Source organism: Anomaloglossus baeobatrachus, chromosome 4 (genome assembly GCF_048569485.1).
Source record: "Anomaloglossus baeobatrachus isolate aAnoBae1 chromosome 4, aAnoBae1.hap1, whole genome shotgun sequence".
Lineage (NCBI taxonomy): Eukaryota > Metazoa > Chordata > Amphibia > Anura > Aromobatidae > Anomaloglossus > Anomaloglossus baeobatrachus.
Window position 1 is genome coordinate 475,222,305 of NC_134356.1, and position 25,551 is coordinate 475,247,855.

Here is a 25,551-nt window from a genome sequence, read left to right on the forward strand (position 1 = left end):
GCCATTATGTATTTACAGGGTTTTCCCATGAACAAAGTTAATTTAACAGTTAATTTTAATCAATAGATCTTGGAATAATGAGAAGTTCCACAATTGGATGTGTTAAAAAAATATTCTTGTGCTGGTATCTTATACAGTACATGTGTCCCTGTTACGTACTGTGTAATAGTCGTGTCTGAACATACAGGAACGTGATCTGATCATACCACAGCTCCTGGGCAGGGGAGGACACAAAGGAGTATACAGTTATTACAGCAGGGGATCACAGCTGATTCTTTATGTGAGGTAAAACATTTTCCTGCCTCTTTTCAAAAATGTTTTACAGCAAACAAATAATTATTTGCAATCCTGTGCAGTAATATGTTTATACTCTCTTTAACGTCCTCCCTGGCCCAGGAGATGTGGTATGATCAGACCATGTCCCTGTACGGTCAAACACGGCTATTACACAGTACATAACAGGGACACATATATAAGATTATCTCATTATCTCAGCACAGAATATATATATATATATATATATATATATATATATATATATATAACCTGAAAAAAGGACCGGCACTCCAAATCTTCTGGAATTTTGTACACTTTATTCCACATCATAAGTGTACAGGCATAAATATCTATATATACAGTGCCTACAAGTAGTCTTCAACCCCCTGCAGATTTAGCAGGTTTGATAAGATGCAAATAAGTTAGAGCCTGCAAACTTCAAACAAGAGCAGGATTTATTAACAGATGCATAAATCTTACCAACCAACAAGTTATGTTGCTCAGTTAAATTTTAATAAATTTTCAACAAAAAAGTGTGGGTCAATTATTATTCAACCCCTAGGTTTAATATTTTGTGGAATAACCCTTGTTTGCAATTACAGCTAATAATCGTCTTTTATAAGACCTGATCAGGCCGGCACAGGTCTCTGGAGTTATCTTGGCCCACTCCTCTATGCAGATCTTCTCCAAGTTATCTAGGTTCTTTGGGTGTCTCATGTGGACTTTAATCTTGAGCTCCTTCAACAAGTTTTCAATTGGGTTAAGGTCAGGAGACTGACTAGGCCACTGCAACACCTTGATTTTTTCCCTCTTGAACCAGGCCTTGGTTTTCTTGGCTGTGTGCTTTGGGTTGTTGTCTTGTTGGAAGATGAAATGACGACCCATCTTAAGATCCTTGATGGAGGAGCGGAGGTTCTTGGCCAAAATCTCCAGGTAGGCCGTGCTATCCATCTTCCCATGGATGTGGACCAGATGGCCAGGCCCCTTGGCTGAGAAAAGCCCCACAGCATGATGCTGCCACCACCATGCTTGACTGTAGGGATGGTATTCTTGGGGTCGTATGCAGTGCTATCCAGTCTCCAAACGTCACATGTGTGGTTGGCACCAAAGATCTCGATCTTAGTCTCATCAGACCAGAGAACCTTGAACCAGTCTGTCTCAGAGTCCTCCAAGTGATCATGAGCAAACTGTAGACGAGCCTTGACATGACGCTTTGAAAGTAAAGGTACCTTACGGGCTCGTCTGGAACGGAGACCATTGCGGTGGAGTACGTTACTTATGGTATTGACTGAAACCAATGTCCCCACTGCCATGAGATCTTCCCAGAGCTCCTTCCTTGTTGTCCTTGGGTTAGCCTTGACTCTTCGGACAAGCCTGGCCTCGGCACGGGTGGAAACTTTCAAAGGCTGTCCAGGCCGTGGAAGGCTAACAGTAGTTCCATAAGCCTTCCACTTTCGGATGATGCTCCCAACAGTGGAGACAGGTAGGCCCAACTCCTTGGAAAGGGTTTTGTACCCCTTGCCAGCCTTGTGACGCTCCACGAACTTGTCTCTGATGGCCTTGGAATGCTCCTTTGTCTTTCCCATGTTGACCAAGTATGAGTGCTGTTCACAAGTTTGGGGAGGGACTTAATTAGTCAGAAAAGGCTGTAAAAAGACATAATTAATCCAAACATGTGAAGCTCATTGTTCTTTGTGCCTGAAATACTTCTTAATACTTTAGGGGAACCAAACAGAATTCTGGTGGTTTGAGGGGTTGAATAATAAATGACCCTCTGAATAAACTTTTCACAATTTAAAAAAAAAAATAAAAAAAGAAATAACATTACTTTTTGCTGCAGTGCATTTCACACTTCCAGGCTGATCTACAGTCCAAATGTCACAATGCCAAGTTAATTCAAGTGAATGTGTAAACCTGCTAAATCTGTAGGGGGTTGAATACTACTTGTAGGCACTGTATATATATATATATATATATATATATATATATATATATGGGTTTTTTTAAATCACAGCCAATTGTGGAAATATTATTCTAAAATCTATTGTTTAACATTAACTTTGTTCATGGTAAAACCCCTTTAAAGAGTCTCAGTAACTAAACTTTGGTAAATGTTTATATTTTTTGGCCCATGAATTCATTGAATATCTGTCTGGTCTGGGTTCCTGAGCCCTTCACAGGTTTCTCAGGAGACTGCTCAGAAGTGCCGAGCTTCTGTTTCTCTGTTGACTCTGTACAGCGCTCTATGCATGAGGTCACATTAACTGTTGAGTTCTTATTTTGCTGTATGAGTGCTCAGACTTTCAAACTCCATTCTGTGCTGCGGCTCAGGCAGGAGTTGTGCCCTTCTGCCTCTTAAACTGTGTTTTTCAACAATCGGTCGGTAGGTCTCATTACCTGGACAACCTCTAATCAGCAAGGAATTTATGGGTCTAAAAACATAGAAAAAGAAAATGTTGTTACTTTTTAAAGAACGTCTGTCAGCCCAAACTGACGCTATAACTAAGAACAGCCTTGTAGTGGGTATAGCTCCTATAGAGAATGCACCTTTCATGTTCTAATCACTGTCTCTGTTCTGCAAAACTACATTTCAATCTGGTATGCTGGTTAGGGTACTTCATGGGGTAAATTCATGATAAACGGTGGCGTTCTGTATGCCACAAATCTTACTCCAGTCCATGACTGGAGTAAAATTTGTAGAAAGGTGCACACCACTTTGCATGCCTCTTAATGAATTGGGCACTTCGCAATTGACCCTGCCCTCTATTGAAGACTACAAGTCTTGATGAATCAGGCCTTTATTTTCAGTTCTATTCCAATGGTTACCTTTTTTCTGGCTGCCACAGCAAAGTCCAGTAACGTAATTCCATGTCCAAAAATGTAAAAAACATTTTTCCTCTGTACTGTGCTAGATAAATTAGTACACAAATCTACTATATGACCAAATTTAGTACGCCTATGTAGGTGTTTTTTATAAATAATGTAAATAAAGCAAACACAATTATAAAAAGATCTATACTTGAGCAATGAAGCAACTATCGAAATATGGAATATCTTCACCTGACTAGAAAACAAATAAAATGTAACAAAGTGTCTTAATTTGTATTTCATTATTGCCATATTTAATGATATGAATGTTTAAACCCTTAGTTAAAACACTTTGTGTTAGATGTGTTCCAATGCCTATTCATTTCCAAAATGGTCGATAAATGATGCTGCTTCATCATGATGTTCCAAAATCTCTCTCTTCAATGTAGGAATATTTTGTTGTAAAGTGTACATTTGCAGGTGACTGGTTAGTTGCAAGGATTTTAACAACTGAAAAATAACTTGTATACATGTGAATAGGGTTTGCAAGAATTTAAGGGGAATCTGTCACCAGGTTTTTGCTATGTAGCCTGAAAGCATCAATATGTAGGGGGAGAAAGCCTGATTTCAGAAATAAATAACTTACTGGGCTATATGCTGACATTTTGATAAGACCACTGTTTTATCTGCTTTCAGTTGTCTCAATGTTGACCTCTTCAGCCACACCATTGATTTATAGGAACAAAGTTGCCAATCAGTGGTGGGGGCATTATTATACAGCTCATGAATATTGAGGACTAGATGGCAGCTGATTTTCTAATCCTTTAAGGGTGCGTTCCCACGATCAGTATTTGCAGCATTTTGGATGTAGCATGTTTTCGCTGTGTTCAAAACGCTGCGTTGTACAGTACAAGCATAGTAGATGGGATTTCTAGAAATCCTGTGCTCATTGTGCTTGTTTTTTCCACAGCAAAAATTCACCTGTAGTGCAGGTTTCCATGCCGCAGCATGTCAATTGTTTGTTTCGGATTTACATGCGTCCTCCGTAGGGAGAGCACAAGCGAGAGACCGCAGCGCACGGAACCCTTGTCATGGGTACGAGCAGCTGCGGTCTCCTTCATAGGAAACTTGTGGCCCTGCAGGTCAGGATCCGCTGCATCTAGGAGGCAGTGCGTCCTGATCGTGGGCACATACCCTAGTGATAATTTTCTGCTGATAAAACAGTTATTTTATCAAAACTACAGCAGGCAGCCTGGAAAATGATGCATCACTAGCAGTAGGGTCTTTGTCTTTACATTATGCTGCTTTCTGTTTAGGTGGCACAAGTCTGATTATATATTCCCTTTAACACTAGAAGTCCCAGGAATTTTGAGCTCCATAGGATTCCAATGGTAGAAATGTCAAATGACCCCTCTCTGGGACTTCTAGTGTTAAACCACTTTCAGATATATTGAAAAGTCAAAACAATGTCTGCAGCCAATCCTTTTTTCCTGTGTTGTGTTAACACAGACACAATCTCTTTGAACACATACTGTACAGGCTGTAGGCAAATGGGAGCCATACCAAAAATACACTTGCTTTCACCAAAAATATATGCTTTCTTCTTGTAAATGTCTTCTTTCCAAACCTCTTTCTCTATTTGATACAAATTCATACAAAAATAAAATCATAATCTTTATTCTTGGCCAAATCAGCTGTATTTTGTAACAATATATGGCGATTGTTAAATAACTGTATATATAACACTGTGCTTGAGTAGTAGGGAAAGGATACTGCAACTCTTATACAATCATGTAGTAAGAGTACACACTGTATATAATAATCATGTTTTCAACACTAACTTACTACGCAATTTTCTATGTATACTGGTGACCAGATTATGAAGTCACACACCCTGTATAGGTAATTAAATAATACTTATTTAATTTAAAAAAATAAAATAAATAAAAAAATTAAACATTTTTAAGTTCATGTCAGTTGGCATTAATGCACAGTCATGCATGCCCCAATGAGAACATAGTCTAGAGCATTGATTGTATAGAAAAGGTTCAATCTGGTGGAAAACACAGCTCCAAAAAATACAAATTGAAGTTAAGCAAAATCCTTAGACACAGCTTCCACGAAATTTGGAGCAGACATTAATATTCCAATAGTACAAATGATGGTGAAGATAGAAAAAGCCATAAGACACAACCGGTCAACGACAGATGCTGCAAACTTCCACTCATTACATATAGATTCATCTTCATCTTGGTCTCTGAACCGATTAGCAATATATCGCAGTTCTTCCAAAATCTTGCTTAAGTCATGTTCCCCTTCTGGGTGGCGTGGGTGATGAAGCAGGTTTTCATCATGTGTTGGGGAACAGGCCATCCTGCCACATATTACTCCAGAATCAGTTGTAGGTGTACAATGGATTCCCTCTAAACCGCGAAAGCCAATATAGAGCATGTTCCCATTACTTGACTGTTGACCAGTAACAGTATTAACTTCTACACTTCCCATGCTACAACGACGTTGCTTATTATTATTATGCTGGCAAACAGGTCTGACCTTATCTTCACCAGGTCTCTTCATTCTGAGGAACCATGCACACCAATTTAATAAAATTATTCTTGTCTGGGAAACAGAAAAAAAAAAGAATGTAAAAGGTCAGTCATTTTATTATAACATTTAAAAAGTTATTTCAAGTTTTACAATCAGGAACCAATATGGTGTTACGAGAGATTTATCTTAAATCCTGGCACATCAGTGTTGGAACACAACTGTATCAATGCAACTGGATGACAGCAAGAATTGATTGCATTTTAGAAGTTGAAGAACATGAGAAATAACCTTATGTTACATTTTTAAAAGGTTGTCCAGCTAAGGAAAATGATTTTGATATGAGACTTGAATGTCATAAGTTAAACAAAAAAGTCATACTCCACTTACTGATTTTCCACTCTTGGTTTGATGTTCCAGGTACAGAACTTGTCTTTGTATTTTCTGCTCCAGAAATACCATCCTGACTTTGTAACAGTTCTACCTCATCGTTGGCTTTATTAACTTTATGATTGGCTGCAGTAGTCACAAGTAATGGGCGGATCCGGACTGTAAAAGTCCGGATCCACGTGGATGCAAAAGTAACCAAGTGCTGGGCCCGGAGTTCTTAGGGAACTTTGGGTAATGATCCAGGTCCGGTAACTTGGGTAATTAAAAAAAAGGAAAACTGAAGAAAATAAAAATAAAGAAGGTGTGCTATGCTTACCGAATCTCTGGTATGCCTATAACTGCTCCTGGGGCCGCTCATTCTACTTCCAGGGCTACTCCTTAGCTTCATACATATTCATTGCTTCTCCCACCCACCGGCAATCCGGGTGCTTGTGATTGGTTGCAGTCGGATGTGCCTCCTGCCTGTGTGACAGCGTGTGTGACTGCTTGCAATCACAGATGATGCGTGTGTCTCAATTGTGGTGTAAAAATAAATAAATAAATTAGCATATGGTTCCCCCATATTATAATACGCAACACAGATAAAGCATACAGCTACAGGCTGCAGCCCCCAGTCATGTGCTTTTTTGGCTGTGTATCAAATTAATAGGAACTGCATGCAGCTTTGTTATTTTAAAATATTTAAATAAATAATTTTAAAAAACAGCATGCAGTCCCCCCTCCCTAATTTTGACAAGGTATGATAAAACTCAACTGCTGGATGCTGGTATTCCCAGGCTGGGAAGACCCATGCTTATTGGGCCCCCAGCCTAAAATTAGCACCCTGCAGCCGCCGAGGATTGTTGTATCCATTAGATGTGACAATCACGAAACTTTACCCAGCTCATCCTGATTGCCTTGGTGCAGTGGAAATCAGGGTAATAAGGGGTTAATGATAGCTCACAGCTGCCACTAAACCTTAGATTAGTAATGGGAGGTATCTATGAGACCCCTCCATTACTAATTTGTAAGTGAAATGAAATAAACACAAATACCAAAAAAATCCTTTGTTTGAAATAAAATACAAAAAAAACCTCATTCTCCTTCACACCTTTACTAACCCCTCAAAACACCTAGGTCCGACGTAATACACATGAGGTTCCGTGATGATTATTTAAATAATTTTAAAAAAATATGCATGCAGATTTTGATATACAGCCAAGATAAGCACACAGCTGGGGGCTGCAGCCTAAAGCCGTATGCTTTATATGTGCTGGGAATCATAATACAGTCGGGACACTAGGCCAATTTTTTAATGTATTTATATATTTTTACAGCAATAGAGATGCACACACAATGCCACTGATTGATTGCAGTCAGACACGCTGTCACACAGGGTGGTGGGCGCATCTGACTGCAACCAGAGATGCGGGGGCTGCCAGTGGGTGGGGGAAACACTGAATATGTATGAAGGATAATGAGCAACCACGGAAGTAGTGTTAGAGCCACACGGATACTCGGTAAGTATAACGTGCCTGCTCTAATCCCCCTATCCCTTCTACCACTATTTTAAAGGTTTTGATTCTAGTCTCCATAGACTTATATGGGGACCAGCATCCAGCCTGATATCTGAGATAAATTCTGGGCCTGAACCATTTTTTTTTTTTTTAATCTGGCTGGACCCGCTAATCCCGGGTATCAGCGAGTCCACCCATCACTACTAGTCACAGCAACATAAAGTGGGAAAAAAGAACATACCCCTACAATAGCTTAGAACAGGTTTACTCCTGTGTGAGACATGTAATGACTAACAGCCTCTTCTCCTAAACTCATTGCAGATCTGTGTGTGATTACAAAATGCTGGGAGAAGAACAGAGATGAGTTTGATTACTAACTTTTTTCAGAATAATTATAGGGGTTGTCTGGGATTTAGCAATTGATGCCCTATCTATTGGATAAGTCATGAATATGAGATTAGTGGGGGTCTGACATCCTGTGCCCCTATTTTTCAACTAAATTAAACTCTTGCAGCAGGGTAATATAAGTGATATATGGGGCAAAACACAGCAAAACTGTACATTGCTTAGTGGCTGATGCTAAGTACTGCAGTTTATCTCCAATTTCCTAAGCAGGAGACTTTAGCAGAGGCGTCATTAAGCAATGTAGAGAGCTGCTGTGCTCCACCCCATACAATGCTTAGTACCAGCCATTGACAGAGCGGATTTCAGCTGATCAGTGAGAGTACAGAGTGTGATACCTCCACTTATTTCATACTGATGGCCTATCCAGAATATAGTAATTCAACTACTAACTACAGTAAGGGTGGCTTTACACGCTGCGACATCGCTAGCTGATGCTAGCGATGGCGAGTGTGATAGCACCCGTCCCTATCGTTATGCCGATATGTGAAGATCGCTGCCATAGCGAACATTATCGCTACGGCAGCGTCACACGTACTTACCTACTCGGCGACATCACTGTGACCGGCGAACCGCCTCCTTTCTAAGGTGGTGGTTCGCTCGGCGTCACAGCGATGTCACTAAGCGGCCGCCCAATCAAACCGGAGGGGCGGAGATGAGCGGGACGAACATCCCGCCCACCTTTTTCCTTCCTCATTGCTGGCGTGTGGCAGGTAAGGGGAGGTTCCTCATTCCTGCGGCGTCACACGTAGCGATGTGTGCTGCCGCAGGGACGAGGATCAACTTCGCCCCAGCGACAGCAGCGATAATTGGGAGAGGACCCCCACGTCAACGAGGAGCGATTTTGGACGTTTTTGCAACGATCCAAAATCGCTCCTAGGAGTCACACACAACGAGATCGCTACAGCGGCCGGATGTGCGTCACGCTGTAGCGATCTCGTAGCGTGTAAAGCCCGCTTAAGCAAAGCAAAAAAAAAATTTGAAAATGTTTATTCAAGTTACAAAATAAACTTACTAATAAGTAACTTTGAGTCTTTATACAATATTTTTATGGCCATGGTCTGCAGTCAAAAATCTATCTCCATAGCCACATTACTGATACTATTAAGATGGAGCATCTTATTATTCAGTTTTAGCATCTCTTTTTCTGAACTCACAGGCTAAGATTTTGCTTGCAGTGAATATTGACATTTTAGCAAAAGGATTAAGACAACATGTGCAGTTCCTCAAGACACAAGCTGGAATTTGACATTTGGAAAAAAATAGTTTCAGAGGGAGCAGATAAAAATATTTCCTTTTCCCATCAATGCAATATAAGAACAATTGCATGCTCTTCACCTACCTGGGATGGATCAATGGGTAGAAGCTGGTGACTGGCAGAATATTTGTGGTGATACTATATATATAATTTTATGCAATATTGACAGTTCCAGTTCTGTGAGATTTCCATTTTAAACTATTGCTTTTCTTCACTCATAGCATTTCTCAGCGTTTAGCCACCTCCGTATTATTCAGTAACACAGAATGTTGATTTCAAAGTACAATTTACATGAGGACATCACTGTACCATGGAGTACAGAAATCAAATGTAATCATCCCTAAAGTGCCTTGCTATTACACAGAACTGGGAATTTTTAACCTACCTGTTTGTGATTTTTATTCATCTTTTAAATTATTTATATTCTGCTGATGCACAAAGACTTTTAATTTAATTATGTAGCTGAATTTCGCTTGACTTACTGCATAAAATTGTATCAACTGATTTATGCTACACTATTAATTTTGTTATATACTATGTCTGAAGTGTTCATCAAAGTTACAGTAGGGAGAATTTCTCCATGGAAATCTCAGCATCCATCATCCATAGGCTATTATAGCATATAATAATAGAGAGAACCTTTGGCACAGAATATGATTCTTGACAAGATTAGATGCAAACAGGTTTTATTGAGTCACCAGCATGTATTAACAGATATTGTCCAACGTTTCGGCATGTGCCTTTTTCAAGGGTATCTGAATTTACAATAGGTATAGACACACTGTCGGCTGTCAGCTTCGATAAAGGACAAGAACTGTCTGAACCACGTTCCTGGTTTCTATGATCATCTGCCTGCCTTGAGGTTTTTTTATATTACTTTTGTAAGTCTTCCTTTTTTGGATTTTATTGATATTTGTAATAAAGCCTTGGAAAATTTACTGAGCACATGGAGCTGGATCCTCTCTCCTTTTTCTACTGATGTTCACACCGGACAGGGTGTTTTCCATGCTCCAAGGAGGTGGGTGCCCAGGCACAGGTGAGCTGGCTTTTTCTCTGTTACTGCATAGACACACTGTCGGCTCCTCTCCTGACAGTCTGCTTGATTCCCACTGCTGCATCAAGAAGCTTACAGTGCGTCTATACCTATCGTAGATGCAGATACTCTTAAAAAAGGCACTTGCCGAAACGTTGGACAATATCTGCTGATACATGTCAGTGACGCAATAAAACATGTTTGCATCTTGGTATTGCCACTTTCAGAAATGCCCCATCTATCAAAATATAAAATTAGTTAATCTGATCAGTAAAGAGCATAGTGTAGCGTAGCGTAAATTATTAACATGCTGTAGACTTTTTGTCAACCCAAAACTGGAGACAAAAAAGAAAGCAACGCGTGCATAGTATTACTGAATTCTCATAGGCTTTTCTGAGAGAAGGAAAGAGATAGTTTTGGGCAACAAACTGCACCAAAAATGCGGCAAAAATGAGGCAAAAAACGCAGCGTGTGCACACAGCCTTTAATGAAATATCTCTAGCAGGGACACAGTGTAATAATACAATAACTTTTACTGAAGCTGAAGGTGTACCAGTGCTCAAATTTAAAAAAAAGTGGTCTCACCATATGTTCTTGATGAAGAGGCCATTCACCAGGAATGAGATCTCTTGATTTTTCTCCTTTACTCACAAGGACAGTATCTAGTGTGGTCTGTCCCACTAATTGACGTCCGTTTGTTTAACCTCCCGACGTGTTTTGTCCACCATGGTTTGCTGTACAGCACTCTGTCGGGTTTTTTGGCTGGATTTGACAAAAAGATTAACCCCCTTATCTGCTGTATGAATTTAAGTACTCATAAACTAGGGGCTTCATTAAACCTCAATAATATGACCTCTGAGGAGTCCCACTATAAATGGTTAATGAAATGTTCCTGTGCCGAGATATAAATGTGTCCCTGCTATGTGCTGTGTAATGGCCATGTCTGACCGTACAGGGAAATACTCTGATCATACCACATCTCCTGGGCCGGGGAGTAAGCAAAAGCGTATACAGGTCTTACAGCACGTGATCATAGCTGATTGTTTTTTTGGGATAAAAAATTTCCCTGCTTGTTTTTTAAAAATATTTTACCTCATAGAAAGAAAAAATTGTGATCCCAAGCTGTAATGTTTGTATACTTTGTTACTTCCTCCCCGACCCAGGAGATGTGGTATGATCAAAGCATGTCCCTGTACGGTCAGACACGGCCATTACACAGTATACAGCAGGGACATATATATATATATATATATATATATATATATAAAAGATTATCTCAGCACAGGAACATTTTTTTAAACCCATCCAATTGTATAAATTATTATTATTATAAGAGCGATTGATTAAATTCAACTTTAAAATGAATGTTGTTTGTGGGAAAACCCTGTTACGTTGAGGTTTGACTAAAGGGACACAGAATAATTATACGTTTAGTTAATTAAAGATGTACTTCCAGCAAATGAACAAGTAAGCCATTAATTCGAAGTCCCATGCTTTTAAAGGAAGTGTGTCATTCCCTTGAACAAATTATACTAAGTATAAAGTCATAAAGGTGAATTTGTGAATTAACTTGTCTAAAGCTCATATCTTTAGTGTATTAATCCCTGTTAGAGATGAGCAAACCTGAGGTTTGGTGTCTGTACTGAATACAGACTTTAAAAAAAAAACAGAGTTCGAGCGTGGAGATCGGGTGCTTTTACGCATGAACACCACTTGTGCGAGAATCGCTGTGCTTGGGTACACTCGGAGATCGGCCCAGTGAGAGCTGCTTGCAGCATTTGAACAGCTTGCACTGGGGGTAACAACAGCATGATCGGATGTAGTGTGCACACAAAAAAGAAAATGGAAAAACCTCGCCTATCCTCCATCGAAAGTGATATGTTTATGGCTGGCTGCATTTGGGTGTAGACCCAAATTGCCCAAATAGTGACTTCAATTGGGGTTCAGGTCAAGTCCAGATTCCAAACAGACTTTTATCTAAATTCTGGCTGTACCAGCGGAACCAAACGTCCACGGGTCAGCTCATTTCCAATCCTTGCATTTAGTATCCATAAAATGCTATTTAATCAATAGACAAATAAGGATGTTCAATGCACCCTTGTCATGGCCCAGAACTAAGTGGACCATTTCATACCAAAAAAAGCTTCACACTGCACATCCCTATATCCTTATTGATACAGCTCACTTGCCTGGAGTCATACTTCTCAAATTTTGAAGAACAGGAATAGGCTACTCCACTGCAAATTTTGACCATGCCCAAAGCCACATCCTAAGCCACATCCATGTGCCATTTCTTTCTTCCCCTGCAGGAGTAGATGTCTGAGGGGCGGTGACAGTGAGGGACATTGAGCAGATGCACAGGACTGCAAGACATAGATCCAAATTCGGGACAGTACTGCTGTATCTAAGACGTTTGGGACTAGAGATAAGCAGATCAATTCATGGGACTCTAGTCAAGCGTACAGGTCAGCAGTATCTGAAGGCTGAATAGAAAGCATGCGAGTATCTTACCATTCCCAGCGCAGCTTTTGATTAGCCAGGACTGGTGCAATGTTATCTTTGCATCATGTGTGTCTCTACTTGGGGCAGCAAGAACTTTCTAATCTTGATTTAAGCTTTATTATATGACATTTGGCTTTTTTGTGATTGTAAGGCCGTGTTCACACATTGCATAAATACTGTGTTTTTTGTTCTCTGCAGGTGTCTGTAGCAAACTACACAATAACAGCCTCTTCTGATTAATGAATTCTTTTCTGCATTTTTTTATTCTTTTTCCCTCTTGTTTGATGTGTTTTTGGTGCAGATGTGCATCCATATTTTAAGTGTTTATTACAGTACAGAAAAGCTTTGATTCTGCACTTATGTGACTGCAGTTTTTTATGTGCATTTTTTAGGTTCCACATTGAAGCCCTAGAGAAAAAATGCACCAAAATCGCATAGTTCAACTGTGTTTTTAGATGCACAGTGAGTGATGTTTTCATGAAATCACATCCACTTTGCTTGGACAGTTAAACACAGCAGAATTTCTGTGCATCTTCACAAAAAAAACAGCAGAAAAAAGCAGCATTTCTGGTACATGTGAACACATGTAAATGTTCAAGCAAAGTAGATGTGACTTCATGAAATCTCCACCCAATATGCATCTAAAATCACTGCTAAACTATGTGGGCTTGGTGCTTTTTTTTCTGGGTACAAATAGGCAGCTGGGGTATTGGGGGCAGGTAAGGGCTGCCGCCATCCCCAAGCTGCCCAATTTTGTACCTAGCTGGGAACCAAAAATTTAGGGAAGCCCTTTTTTTAATTATTTCCTGAATTTCATTAAATTAATCATCATTAAAAAATCATTAAAAAAAATTACATGGGCTTCTCCCAATTTTTGTGCCCAGCCAGGTACAACTAGGCAGCTGGGGACTGAAATCCGCAGTGCAGGGTGGCCCAAGCTTTCTGCCCCCTCACTGTGAATTGCAGTCCACAGCTGCCCCAGAAAATGGCACGTTCTTAGAAGTGCCATCTTCTGGCGCTGTATCCAACTCTTCCAGCGGCTCTGGTGCCGGGTGGCTAGCTGGTAATAATGGGGTTAGTGCTAGCTGGGTATTATCAACTGTCCCTAAGCCTGAAATTCATGATGTCACGCATATATTAGACATGGCCACCATGAATTTCTAGTAAAAAAAAAAAAACACATGACAGAGAAAAATATTTTTATTAGAAATTAAACACAACACAATTAGTGACTCCATCTTTATTGAACTAAAGAACCCCCTCTCCGCCATAGTCCTGGGTCGAGGGTCCCACGATGTCCAATCCGGATCCAATGTCTGATCAGTTTGCTGGAAGGCAAAGCGATCAGATGATGTGTCAAGTTCAAGGACCTGAATCACATGACACATCAGCTGATTGTACATACGGCTTTTAAACAATCAGCTGATGCATCAGTAGAAAAAAAACAACTATACACCTCTGTGCAGACTCCCGGACGATCGCTCCAGTACCCGCCGGTAATCAGCTGATGCGGTCACCTGACAGCATCAGCTGAACTTTTAAACCGGCTGGGCTGTAAAAAGTCGGCTTTTAACTGCTGGACATAAGCAATCAGCTGATGCCATCAGGTGACCGCATCAGCTGATTACCAGCAGGTTCTGGAGCCGTTGGACGTGTCCCGGGAGTCTGCAGAGAGGTGAGTGTGCTATTATTTTTCTTCTACTGTTCACTTTTGATTTCACTTAGCAGCGAATGTACAGGTAGAAAGAAGCTGCCGTACATACGCTACTAAGTGAAAGTGCATGTCACACAGGAGGAGGAACACAGGAGTCTTCCTCCCCCTAATACAAAGACAACATTGTTCACAGCAGTGATATGGGAGTCGGAAATGCTTACAGGGGTCTTCCCCATGCTGCTCCCATGTCATTTGAGCACTGTTGTTATACATTTGTGACATGTTTAGGCTTTCTGCAGACCGCCGGGGGTGCCGCCGGAAAAATGTACGGGTATGTCATAGGCTAACGTTGGGCTCGGTGCTCGGGTCGAGCACCCGAGTATTTCAAAATGCTCAACCCAAGCACCGAGCACTCGAGCATATTACTGCTCACTCATCTCTAATGGCCTATTCTAATGATAGGGCATTGGGTTAAAAAAATGTACACCTGACAGGTGAATGTCCCACTTATAAATAAAAATTACTTGTTCCAGCATAGTCAGGTGCCAAAGACTATAGTTTTTGAGCAATACATTTTGTATTTATTTTCTGAAAATGAGAAATTTTCAAAATAACAAAAAAATGCATTGCTTTCCGACCTCAAATAATGCAAAGAAAACAAGTTCATAATCATTTAGAAACAACAATACTACTCAGGAAGAGTTCAAAAATCAATATTTTGTGGAATAACCATGATTTTTAGTAACAGCTTTATTGTGTCTTGGCATGCTTTCTACCAGTCTTTCACACTGCTTTTGGATGACCTTGTGCCACTCCTGGTGCAAAAATGTAAGCAGTTCTTCTTTGTTTGATGGCTTGTGACTATTCATCTTCCTCTTGATTACATTCCAGAGATTTTCAATGGGGTTAAGGTCTGTAGATTGGGCTGACCATGACAGGGTTTTGATGTGGTGGTCCTTCATCCACACATTGACATAGCTGTGTGGCATTGCACATTAATTCCCTTTCAGCTTTGCCCAACATCTGGTCGTCTAATGGTTAGACGAAGACCTGGAGAGGCATACAAGCCACAGTGTCTTGTACCCACTATGAAATTTGGTGGAGGATCAGTGATGATCTGGGGATGCTTTAGCAAGACTGGAATTGGGCTGATTAAATTTTGTGAAGGACGTATGAATCAAGCAGCATACAAGAATATCCTGGAAAATCAGTTGCTTCCTTCTACTCAGGAAATGTTCCCCAACTCAGAAGACTGTTTTTTTCCAGCAGTACAATGCGCCATGCCACACAGCCAGGACAATCAATGTGTGAATGAAGGACCACCGCATCAAAACCCTGTCATGGCCCGCCTAAGATGAATAGTCACAAGCCATCAAACAAAGAAGAACTGCTTACATTGGTCACCCAAAAGCAGTGCAAAAGACGAGTGGAAAGCATGCCAAGACGCATGAAAGTTGTGATTAAAAATCATGGTTGTTCCACAAAATATTGATTTCTGAACTCTTCCTGAGTTAAAACATCAGTATTGTTGTTTCTAAATGATTATGAACTTGTTTTCTCTGCATTAAAGGTCTGAAAGCAATGATTTTTTTTGTTATTTTGACCATCTTTCATTTTCAGAAAATAAATACAAAATGTATTGCTTGGAAATCGAGAGACATGTTATCAGTAGTTTATAGAAAAAAAGAACAATTTACATTTTGCTCAAAAAATATACCTGTAAAGAGAAAAATCAGATAAACTGAAAATTTAGCAGTGGTCTTTTATTTTTTGCCAGAGCTAGATATATATTATATATATATATATATATATATATATATATATATATATGTATATATATATATATATACTAGAAGGTGGCCCGATTCTACGCATCGGGTATTCTAGAATTTACGTATTGTGTAGTTAATGTATGATTTTTGTTATACAGTATATATATATATATATAGATGTTGTTGTGTGTAGTTACCAAGTGTTTGTGTAGGGGCTGTACATGTTCTGGTTGCTGTCTGGGTGTGGCGGGGGGTGAGAGCGGTGTTGTTTGTGTGTTACGTTGTGTGTCGTTATTTGTGGAGCGCTGTGTGTGTGTATCGTTGTGTATGTGTGTTGCGCGGTTTGTGTGGGTGTGTGTTTGTGTGTGTGTGTGTTTTGGGGGGAGGTATGTTTTGTGCAATGTCTGTGTTGTGTGGTATGTGCGTATATTTGTGTGTGCTGCGGTGTTTGTGTGTTGGGTGTTGTGTGTGTGCGGCGTTGTGTGTGTGGGTGTCTGTGTAGGGCAGTGCTTGTTGTTCCCAGTGTGTGTGTGGTGTGTTGTGCAGTGCGTGTGTGGCAGTGTGTGTGTGTGTTTTGGGGGGAGGTGTGCACCCCCCATCGTGCTTCATCCGCCATGCTGCGCACCCCCCATCGCGCTCCATCCCCCATGCTGCGCACCCCCCATCGTGCTCCATCCCCACTCCCTATTGTGCTCCATCCCCCATGCTGCGCATTCCCCATCGTGCTCCATCCCCCATGCTGCGCATTCCCCATCGTGCTCCATCCCCTATGCTGCGCACTCCCAAACGTGCTCCATCCCCCATGCTGCGCACTCCCCATCGTGCTCCATCCCCCATGCTGCGCACTCCCCATCGTGCTCCATCTCCCATGCTGCGCACTCCCCATCGTGCTCCATCCCCCATGCTGCGCACCCCCCATCGTGCTCCATCCCCCATGCTGCGCACTCCCCATCGTGCTCCATCCCCCATGCTGCGCACTCCCCATCGTGCTCCATCCCCCATGCTGCGCACTCCCAAACGTGCTCCATTACCCATGCTGCGCACTCCCCATCGTGCTCCATTCCCCATGCTGCACACCCCCCCATCGTGCTCCATCCCCCATGCTGCACACTCCCAATCGTGCTCGATCCCCCATGCTGCGCACTCCCCATCGTGCTCCACAGTCACACATCAGACAGTAAACACGCACACATCTGATCGCATACACTCACACACACATCCCACTTCTCCCTGTGCCCACCGGTGGGTCATCCCAGCAGCTGTGCTGCACGCCGTGCTCCTCTGCCGACACTCACAGATCCGATCGCATACACTCACACACATCCGATCGCATACACTCACACACACACTCACACACATCCGATCGCATACACTCACACACACACACTCACACACATCCGATCGCATACACTCACACACTCACACACATCCGATCGCATACACTCACACTCACACACATCAGATTGCATAGACTCACACACACACACTCACACATCCAATCGCATACACTCACACACACTCACACACACACACACACTCATCCGATCGCATACACTCACACACACACTGACGATATCGCACATAGGCGCTGACACAATCACAACATCTGGAGATACCACATGCTTCTGACCATGTGATCCTCCGGCAGGTCCTGGAAGGTCACTGCACAGTATCGCCGCCGAGAAGCAAGCGATATCACGGGATGTTGTGAGTATGTGGATGCGATCTGATGTGTGTGTGAGGTGTGTGTGAGAGTGAGTGTGATCTGATGTGTGTGTGTCTGTTCTTATGTGTGTGCGTGTGTGTGTGTTCTGCCGCTGCAGGACGTGGATGCGATCTGATGTGTGTGTGAGGTGTGTGTGAGAGTGAGGCTATGTACGCACGTTGCGTAAATACATGCAGTTACGCTGCGCTTTGTAGCGCAGCGTAACTGCATGCATCCTGCGTCCCCTGCACAGTCTATGGAGATTGTGCAGGGGCCGTGCGCACGTGGCGTCTTAGAGCGCAGCGCTTCGGCTGCTGCCCGAAGTGCTGCGTTCTAAGAAGTGACATGTCACTTCTTCCATGCGCTTTGCCGGCAGCTCCTGCTGTCTATGGCAGGAGCTGCAGGCAGAGCGCATGGAATCGGCTGTGATCTGATGTGTGTGTGTGTGTGTGTGTCTGTTCTTATGTGTGTGCGTGTGTGTTTGTTCCGCCGCTGCAAGGACCTTGATGCGCTCACCTCGGGGCGAGAAGCCATTCCGTGTGGGGGGCGGAGCCTGGGTGAGTGGCCAATCCGTGCGGGGGGGCGGAGCCGAGGCGAGGAGAGTGGCCAATCCGTGCAGGGGGGCGGACCCGAGGCGAGCGGCCAATCCGTGCGGGGGGGAGGAGCCGAGGCGAGGCGAGCAGCCAATCCGTGCGGGGGGCGGGGCCATGGCGAGGCCAGCGGCCAATTCGCTGTTTGTCACCGTAAGGACATGTCACGGTAAGGACACAATTTTGGAGCAAGACAGACAGACAGACAGACAGAATAAGGCAATTATATATATATATAGATATATATATATATATATATATCAGAAACATCTGACAGTATTCCATCAATATTTCTGGTGGAGAAAGTCATTTGAGTGGACTGTTTACAAGGTTCTTTGAAAAGAGATCTCTCATAATTAGAGTTGAGCGGATCGGCTATAATCCGGGTCCGACGGGTTGACGCCGAAGTCCGGATCCGATCCGGAATCCGCGGCTATGTAAATCAATGGGGAGTCGGATCCGGGACGAGAGAGAGAGAGAGAAAAAAAAAAACAAAACAGATCCGCATCGTGCACCCCGGATCCCGGGTACTGGTCGGACTCGGATCGGAACCTCGAACCGTGCGAATCCGGATTTTTCAGATCCGGGTCCGCTCAACACTACTCATAATATTTCACTTTGATTTAATAGAAGATCTAAATGAATGTGAAAGGAGTTTCAACTTACTATGTGATGCTGTACAAAAACTCCAGCAGAATAATATAGCTTCAACAGTAATACTAATTAGATCAAATGCCACCCATAATTCAGTAGACAAACCAATATGCACTACTCACAAGAAGTTAGGGATATTTGGCTTTTGGGTAAAATATATGGAAAACGTACAACGTTCACACTACAGTGATATTTTATCATAAAAATAGGAGATTTCAGTAGAAGCATGCAATGGTGAGTTCCTCATCTCAACTAATTTATTGAAACAAAAGCCAACAATAATGGTGTCTCAATAGCTTGTCATATAACCTTAACCTTTTCCTATCCTGAGTCCCCCAGGTAGGGGGCAATCAAAATAATCCATTAAGCTCCTTTCATACGCATTTTGCTGTCGTCTTCTACCAAGGTGTTTTAGCAGCTTCCGTTTTCATTACCGAACGCTGGAATAAATATAACTGATGACGACCTATAATAGGTTTTAAATGGGTGAAACAGGAAATTGTATTGGATATTAAAAGGTTAAGCATCAATTACAGCTTGACAATAACTTATCTTGCTGTTCACAAGTCGAGTTATAGTCTGCTGAGGCATGTTATCCCACTCTTCTTGAAGGACAACCCTCAGGTCATTGATATTCTGGGGTACAGAGTTAGGAGCCTCTACACGGCGACTCAACTGATCCCATAGATTTTCAATGGAATTCAGGTCTGAAGAAAAGTGCAGGCCACTCCATTTGAGATACCCCAGTCTCCAGCAGCCGTTCCCTCATGTTGCAACTTTGATATGTTAAAGCATTGTTGTCCATGAAAATGAAATTATGTCTGTGCTTTTTATGCAGAGGCACAATGGCTAGATTAATGATGTTATTCAAGTACCATAGTTGGGCTTGCCAAAAACCACCAATTTACACTACTCTCATAAAAAATATATTTTATTCAATAAATATTCTAAAACAGAACAATTGTGATGTTCTCTCTCTTATAATCAAGACCACATATAGGACAAAGACAATTGGTGCAGGTGTTAACCAGTGTTCAACCCTCGTCAAAAGGTAGGCTCAGGACAGATGGTTTGTAAGTAATTGCTAAGGACGATAGGGAAACCTGCAATGCTTTAGCCGGGCAGTCTCGATGATGGCCATGTTCTGACTGTGCTGCATAGTACCCTGGAGGAATCCACTACAGCTGTGAGCTCCCAGCGTGATAGAATAGTTAATACTCGGGACTTACAGTCCTTGCTGGTGGAGTTCACTATCCGGTAGGTGAAATTATCTATACCACTTAGATCTCGTTTGATATGCTTTGGACCTTTTAGGCCCCTTTCACACGTCAGTGATTCTGGTACGTTTGTGCTTTTTTTTAAACGTACCAGAATCACTGACATACGCAGACCCATTATAATGAATGGGTCTGCTCACACGTCAGTGATTTGTCACTGCACGTGTCTCCGTGCAGCGTACCCGCGTGTGCGTGATTGCTGCACGGAGACATGTCCATTTTTTTCTGGCATCACTGATGTTCCACGGACCACGCAGTGGTGTGGTCTGTGAAACACGTGCCAGAAAAAAACGTGCTTTTAAAATAATAAACATTTTAACTCACCCGGCGTCCAGCGATGTCCTCTGCAGCCCGTTCTGCCGGCTCCTTCTGTGCCGGCTGATTACTGTCGCGCATATTCATTATGCGCAACACAGCCGACCCGGAAGCAGCTCCTGCAGGGGTCACCGCCGGCCGGATGCTGCATCGCGGGAGGATTCAGCACCACGGACAGCGGGAGCGGGCGCAGGTGAGTTGATTTCTAAGTGCAATCACGGGCCACGGAGAACGGAGCCCGGATTGCACTTAGACAACCCACGTGTGCCGTGATTTTCGGCACACGCAGGGACATGTGCGTGTTTTACACGCCAGTGAAAAACGTCTGTGTTTTTCACTGACGTGTGAAACGGGCCTTAGTCCTAAGGGACACTAACTTGTTGATAAGACCCTTAGGCATACATCCATAATGTATACCTGCTCAACCCAAACACTAGAGCCTACTTAGATGGATGGAAACTATCCTTTAAACAGAGATCCAAGATGCTACATATGTCCCTTTTCTTTACAGGGAACACTAGTGACCCTAATGCTGAGTGAGATTTTGAAATATCCATAGGACAGGGAGCTGTTTTTTCTCCTCCTCTGCATGTGGTTTCATTTTACAGGTAACCTCTGTTATAGCCTACTCATAGGCAAACTGCATGATCTGCAGATGTTAGGTGAGCAGATTAAACATGTAATATAAATATGCCTCTATGCCTTCTCTCACATGGAATAACCGTGACCATACATTGTCCAGAATAATGAGGATATCTACAGACATACCACTAGAATAGGAAACGTATTCTGTGTGTATTTTTTGACTCCTCTGACAGGTAATTTATCTAGATGACCTGAGACTGTACCCTTATGGGAACAAATTGACATGAACAGGTATATAGATTGCATTAGTATATTTATTTTGCAGGACTGTCAGCCATATTCTGCTCTATACGGTACACTACTCAGTGCTGAAGTCAGAGTGGACATAATCTCATCAGTCCAGACAATTCAACCACCACTGCGTGCACAATCATCTATTACATCCCAACTCAGGTGGTAACTGTATACTATAGAATGAGGAGAGAGTGTACATACAGATGATCTAAGTGTATAACCTCTTAACCACTTGCTCTTTAATTACAGGGACTAATCAGTAACATCTGACCGGACTAACAAGTCTTCCTTTAACTACGTTACACATGAACTAAGAAATAAGCCCTAGCCTGAAACTCAGGAATAGTCCCCTGTGTGAGTGACAAATGTGCTATAGACCAACAACAGTATAGTCGTATATGCATCATATACATCCCATTTTTTTCTCTTTATTTCAGGTGTGATAATTAATGAAGTGATTCAGAATTGATGGCCTGATGATCCCCTGTATTGCGTTAGGGGGGGTGAAACGCGTCGGGAGAGTCTGAGGGGGTCCATGAGCTAAGTGGACCTCTTGACTCTTACCTAACAGTTCTATACCTATGCAAGGGAAACCGTGTCCCATTGAAGAACCTTGATAACTAACGCATAAGTTATTCATGTTGTTTGTTTAATTGTGGTTCTGTCCTGCACTACACCGTATGACTTTTTCTGGTGATGGTCACCCCCGCTATAGGCTACTAGGACAGTGAGGGATAGCGTATCGATAGGAACAGAGGTTAGGACCCTGAGATAACGCGCAGGAGAATAACTTAGGATCCATGTGGCGCAGTATTATCCTGATACTTATCTAAGAAAACCTCTGAACCCTGTTCTCCCTTACGAACCATCTGTCCTGAGCCTACCTTTTGGCGAGGGTTGAACACTGGTTAACACCTGCACCAATTGTCTTTGTCCTATATGTGGTCTTGATGATAATAGAGAGAACATCACAATTGTTCTGTTTTCGAATATTTATTGAATAAAATATATTTTTTATGAGAGTAGTGTAAATTGGTGGTTTTTGGTAATTATTACTACCTCTAGCATTAACCTTGTGGTTTTGGTTGGCATAGTTGGGCTTGTCAGTGTACTATTCACAAACTGTATGGCAGCTCTGTATTGACTAGACACACCTGCTCACACTCTAACACCACCTTCATCAAAGGCTCATTTAGGGACAACAGTGGATGATGCATAGAGCTGTCCTTGATGTCTCCAACATCATTGGTGGTGATCATTTCTGCTCTGCATGAATCTACTTTCATCACTGAACAGGCCACTGGACCATTGTTCAGCATGGATGTTCGCTGTCCCATGCAAGATAAAGATGCCTGTACCTGGTCAGGTACCTTTTCAGGTCATCTAGCATGCTGACCATACTACTTTAAATGGTTTTGAATGACTTGAGGTAACATTTTGGTGCCTCTCCCCTCTCTTAAATGTGCCTGGAGTTCAGTGACATTCATCATCTGGTTCCAAAGGGAACTTCCAAATGAAGCGGTCATTAGTGTGGGATGTCACAAAAGGATAGTCCCTTTCTATGCCTTCTGTGACTCTTCCAGTCTCTCTACATCTCTGTTGCAACCTGCTGATGACACTCTAAGCTCAGTGGCCACTTCCATCTGAGAACGTCCTGCTTGAAGCCTTGCAATGTCAAGGTACTGTTGATCAATTGCTAGGCGGCGTCTTGGTCTCATAATGTCAAAATGTGAACAGTATGGTAAGGTGTTATAAATAAGAGCAACAATAGGGAAATTAATGACCCAAATGAATTATTAGAGTATAGAAAAAACTCCAAAAATGTCCCATTTTTGGTAAATATCACAAATCTTTATTAATACAAAAGACTAAAAATCTCACACCAAAAATCAGAGGACAATAATAACACAATAGTGACACAGGTTAAAGAGTGGAGTGTTCCAGATAAAGAAATCTGCTACATGTGGATCAGGAATGGGAGGTTACTGCACTGAAGTGCAGAGAATTTCCAGGTGCTTACTGGAAAGATCACTACATGCGGCTATAGTAAAGTTCTTTTTATTACACAAGTAAGACTCCAGATAAAGAGTCCCACCATATATAGTGCATAGTGCATTTAACGCATGCAGTGACAGTTTCCAGCAACACACATCACCTGAATAGTATATGAAGCAAGTGCTTACCCATCCTGGTCCACCGGCAACAGATAACAAAAGTGCCCCGACGCGTTTCGTGGTCTTCCTCGGGGTCGTGGTCTTTAACCTGTGTCACTATTGTATTATTATTGTCCTCTGATTTTTGGTGTGAGATTTTTAGTCTTTTGTATTAATAAAGATTTGTGATATTTACCAAAAAATGGGACATTTTTGGAGTTTTTTCTATACTCTAATAATTAATTTGGGTCATTAATTTCCCTATTGTTGTTCTTATTTATAATTAATTCCAGTGTTGGGATAGACCTCTAATTCTTTTGATAATGAGGATGATCCATTATGTCCTATCTTGTTTTCGAAGTATGGTAAGGTGGACTGTTTCAATACAAACTTTATTTGAACCCCAAAATTTATTGGGCAATTCATGGATCAAACACCTGTTGTGAATTTGTCCATTAAGCTCCTTGATAGAAAACAGCAAGTTGTACAAAAAGTAATGAAACATTGAAGTGTAGAGAAGGTCGCATTACGTTCACCTGAAAAGGTTAGAGTGCATTTTACGATCATCCTGAAAGTCAAATATCCCTAACTTTTTGTGAGCGGTGCATATCCAATAATAGAATTGCAACCTCTTCATTTACCGTACTTTTTAAAAGTTACGTAACTAAAGATGTTACAAGCATGGTATGAGTTACTCAGGGGCTGGCAGCATATCTATTATTTTTCATTTGATATTTAATATTTCTGTCTATGGGAAACTTCCCAATATCAATTATCATGTATTATTAGTGCACAAAAAAACGAGTGTTTCTTTCATGTGACGGTAGTTTTATTTTGATACTTAGGAGTTTTTCTGTTGCCAAAAAGACTAAAGAGCCCAAGTCATGCTGTGACAGTGATTAGATTAATTAAAATTATTAGAATAAATGACTTGTTTTAACATAAAAATTATAATTGATCATTCTATTAATCAAAGTGACAACAATTCAGAAGGAATTGGCAGGGGTTTGCTTTAATTTGAGGATCTGTTGCTTTATTGTATTTGATAAACAGTTTTAGACATTCAGTTAATATAAATAGTGTCTTTGGGCTACACACAATTCAATAGTTATTACTAAGACAAAACAGTACAATAAAAAATTACTAAAGGCTTTAAACATTAATGGGAACCTGTAATTTAATTTAAGGCCTATTCACATGTCAGCTTTTCTAATATGGGTGCCATTTTCACAGAGCACGCATACCTATGATAGTGTAAGGAGTAGTTCACATGCCTAATTTTTTTTCCCCCAGCCTGACTGATCCGCACAAAAGACTTGTTTGACATTAATCCAAGTGTTGGATCAAACTCACAAATGCAAGTCTATGGATTCATGAAAACAATCGGACAGCAGTCAGATGCCACCCTTGTGCAGGTGGTTTTTCACTGGCTCCTTGACACGTGAAGCTTGAGAAACCTCCATCAGTTATTTTTTTTTATTTGCAAAAAACTGATGAAATGCTAACCAAGATCTAAGGGTAAAAACTGAAATCTGAATAAGGCTTTATGTTTCCATGTCTGAATACAACATATAGTACCGGTAGTAACAAGCATATTGATTTAAGCAGATGTTTATGTAATATTTCCAGGAATTGTCCCTATTTTCATCTTATGTAGTTGACCATCTGTGTTGTAGTTATCACTGCAGAGAACATAGCCTAAGATACACTTTACTGTATTCAAGTGATTAGCATCGTTCCCATAGACCTCACGGATCATGAATTAATAGCAAGCAGAGATGAGCAGATTGATCCCCAGGAGGATAGACATTTTAGCCAAATTTTCTGAAATGTTAAGGTCCTC

At 41.6% G+C, this 25,551-nt stretch overlaps 1 protein-coding gene across 2 annotated transcripts in view; it reads right to left on the reverse strand.

Moving 5' to 3' along the window:
• Positions 1 to 426: 426 nt before the first annotated feature.
• The window catches only part of CHRNA7 (cholinergic receptor nicotinic alpha 7 subunit), a 351,587-nt gene continuing 326,462 nt past the window's right edge, over positions 427 to 25,551 (reverse strand). For both annotated transcript variants that reach the window (XM_075345715.1, XM_075345716.1), the window contains one exon: positions 427 to 5,703. In XM_075345715.1, coding sequence (XP_075201830.1) covers positions 5,176 to 5,703 — 528 coding nt within the window. In that variant the 3' untranslated portion in view covers positions 427 to 5,175. The remainder of the gene's footprint in view (positions 5,704 to 25,551) is intronic.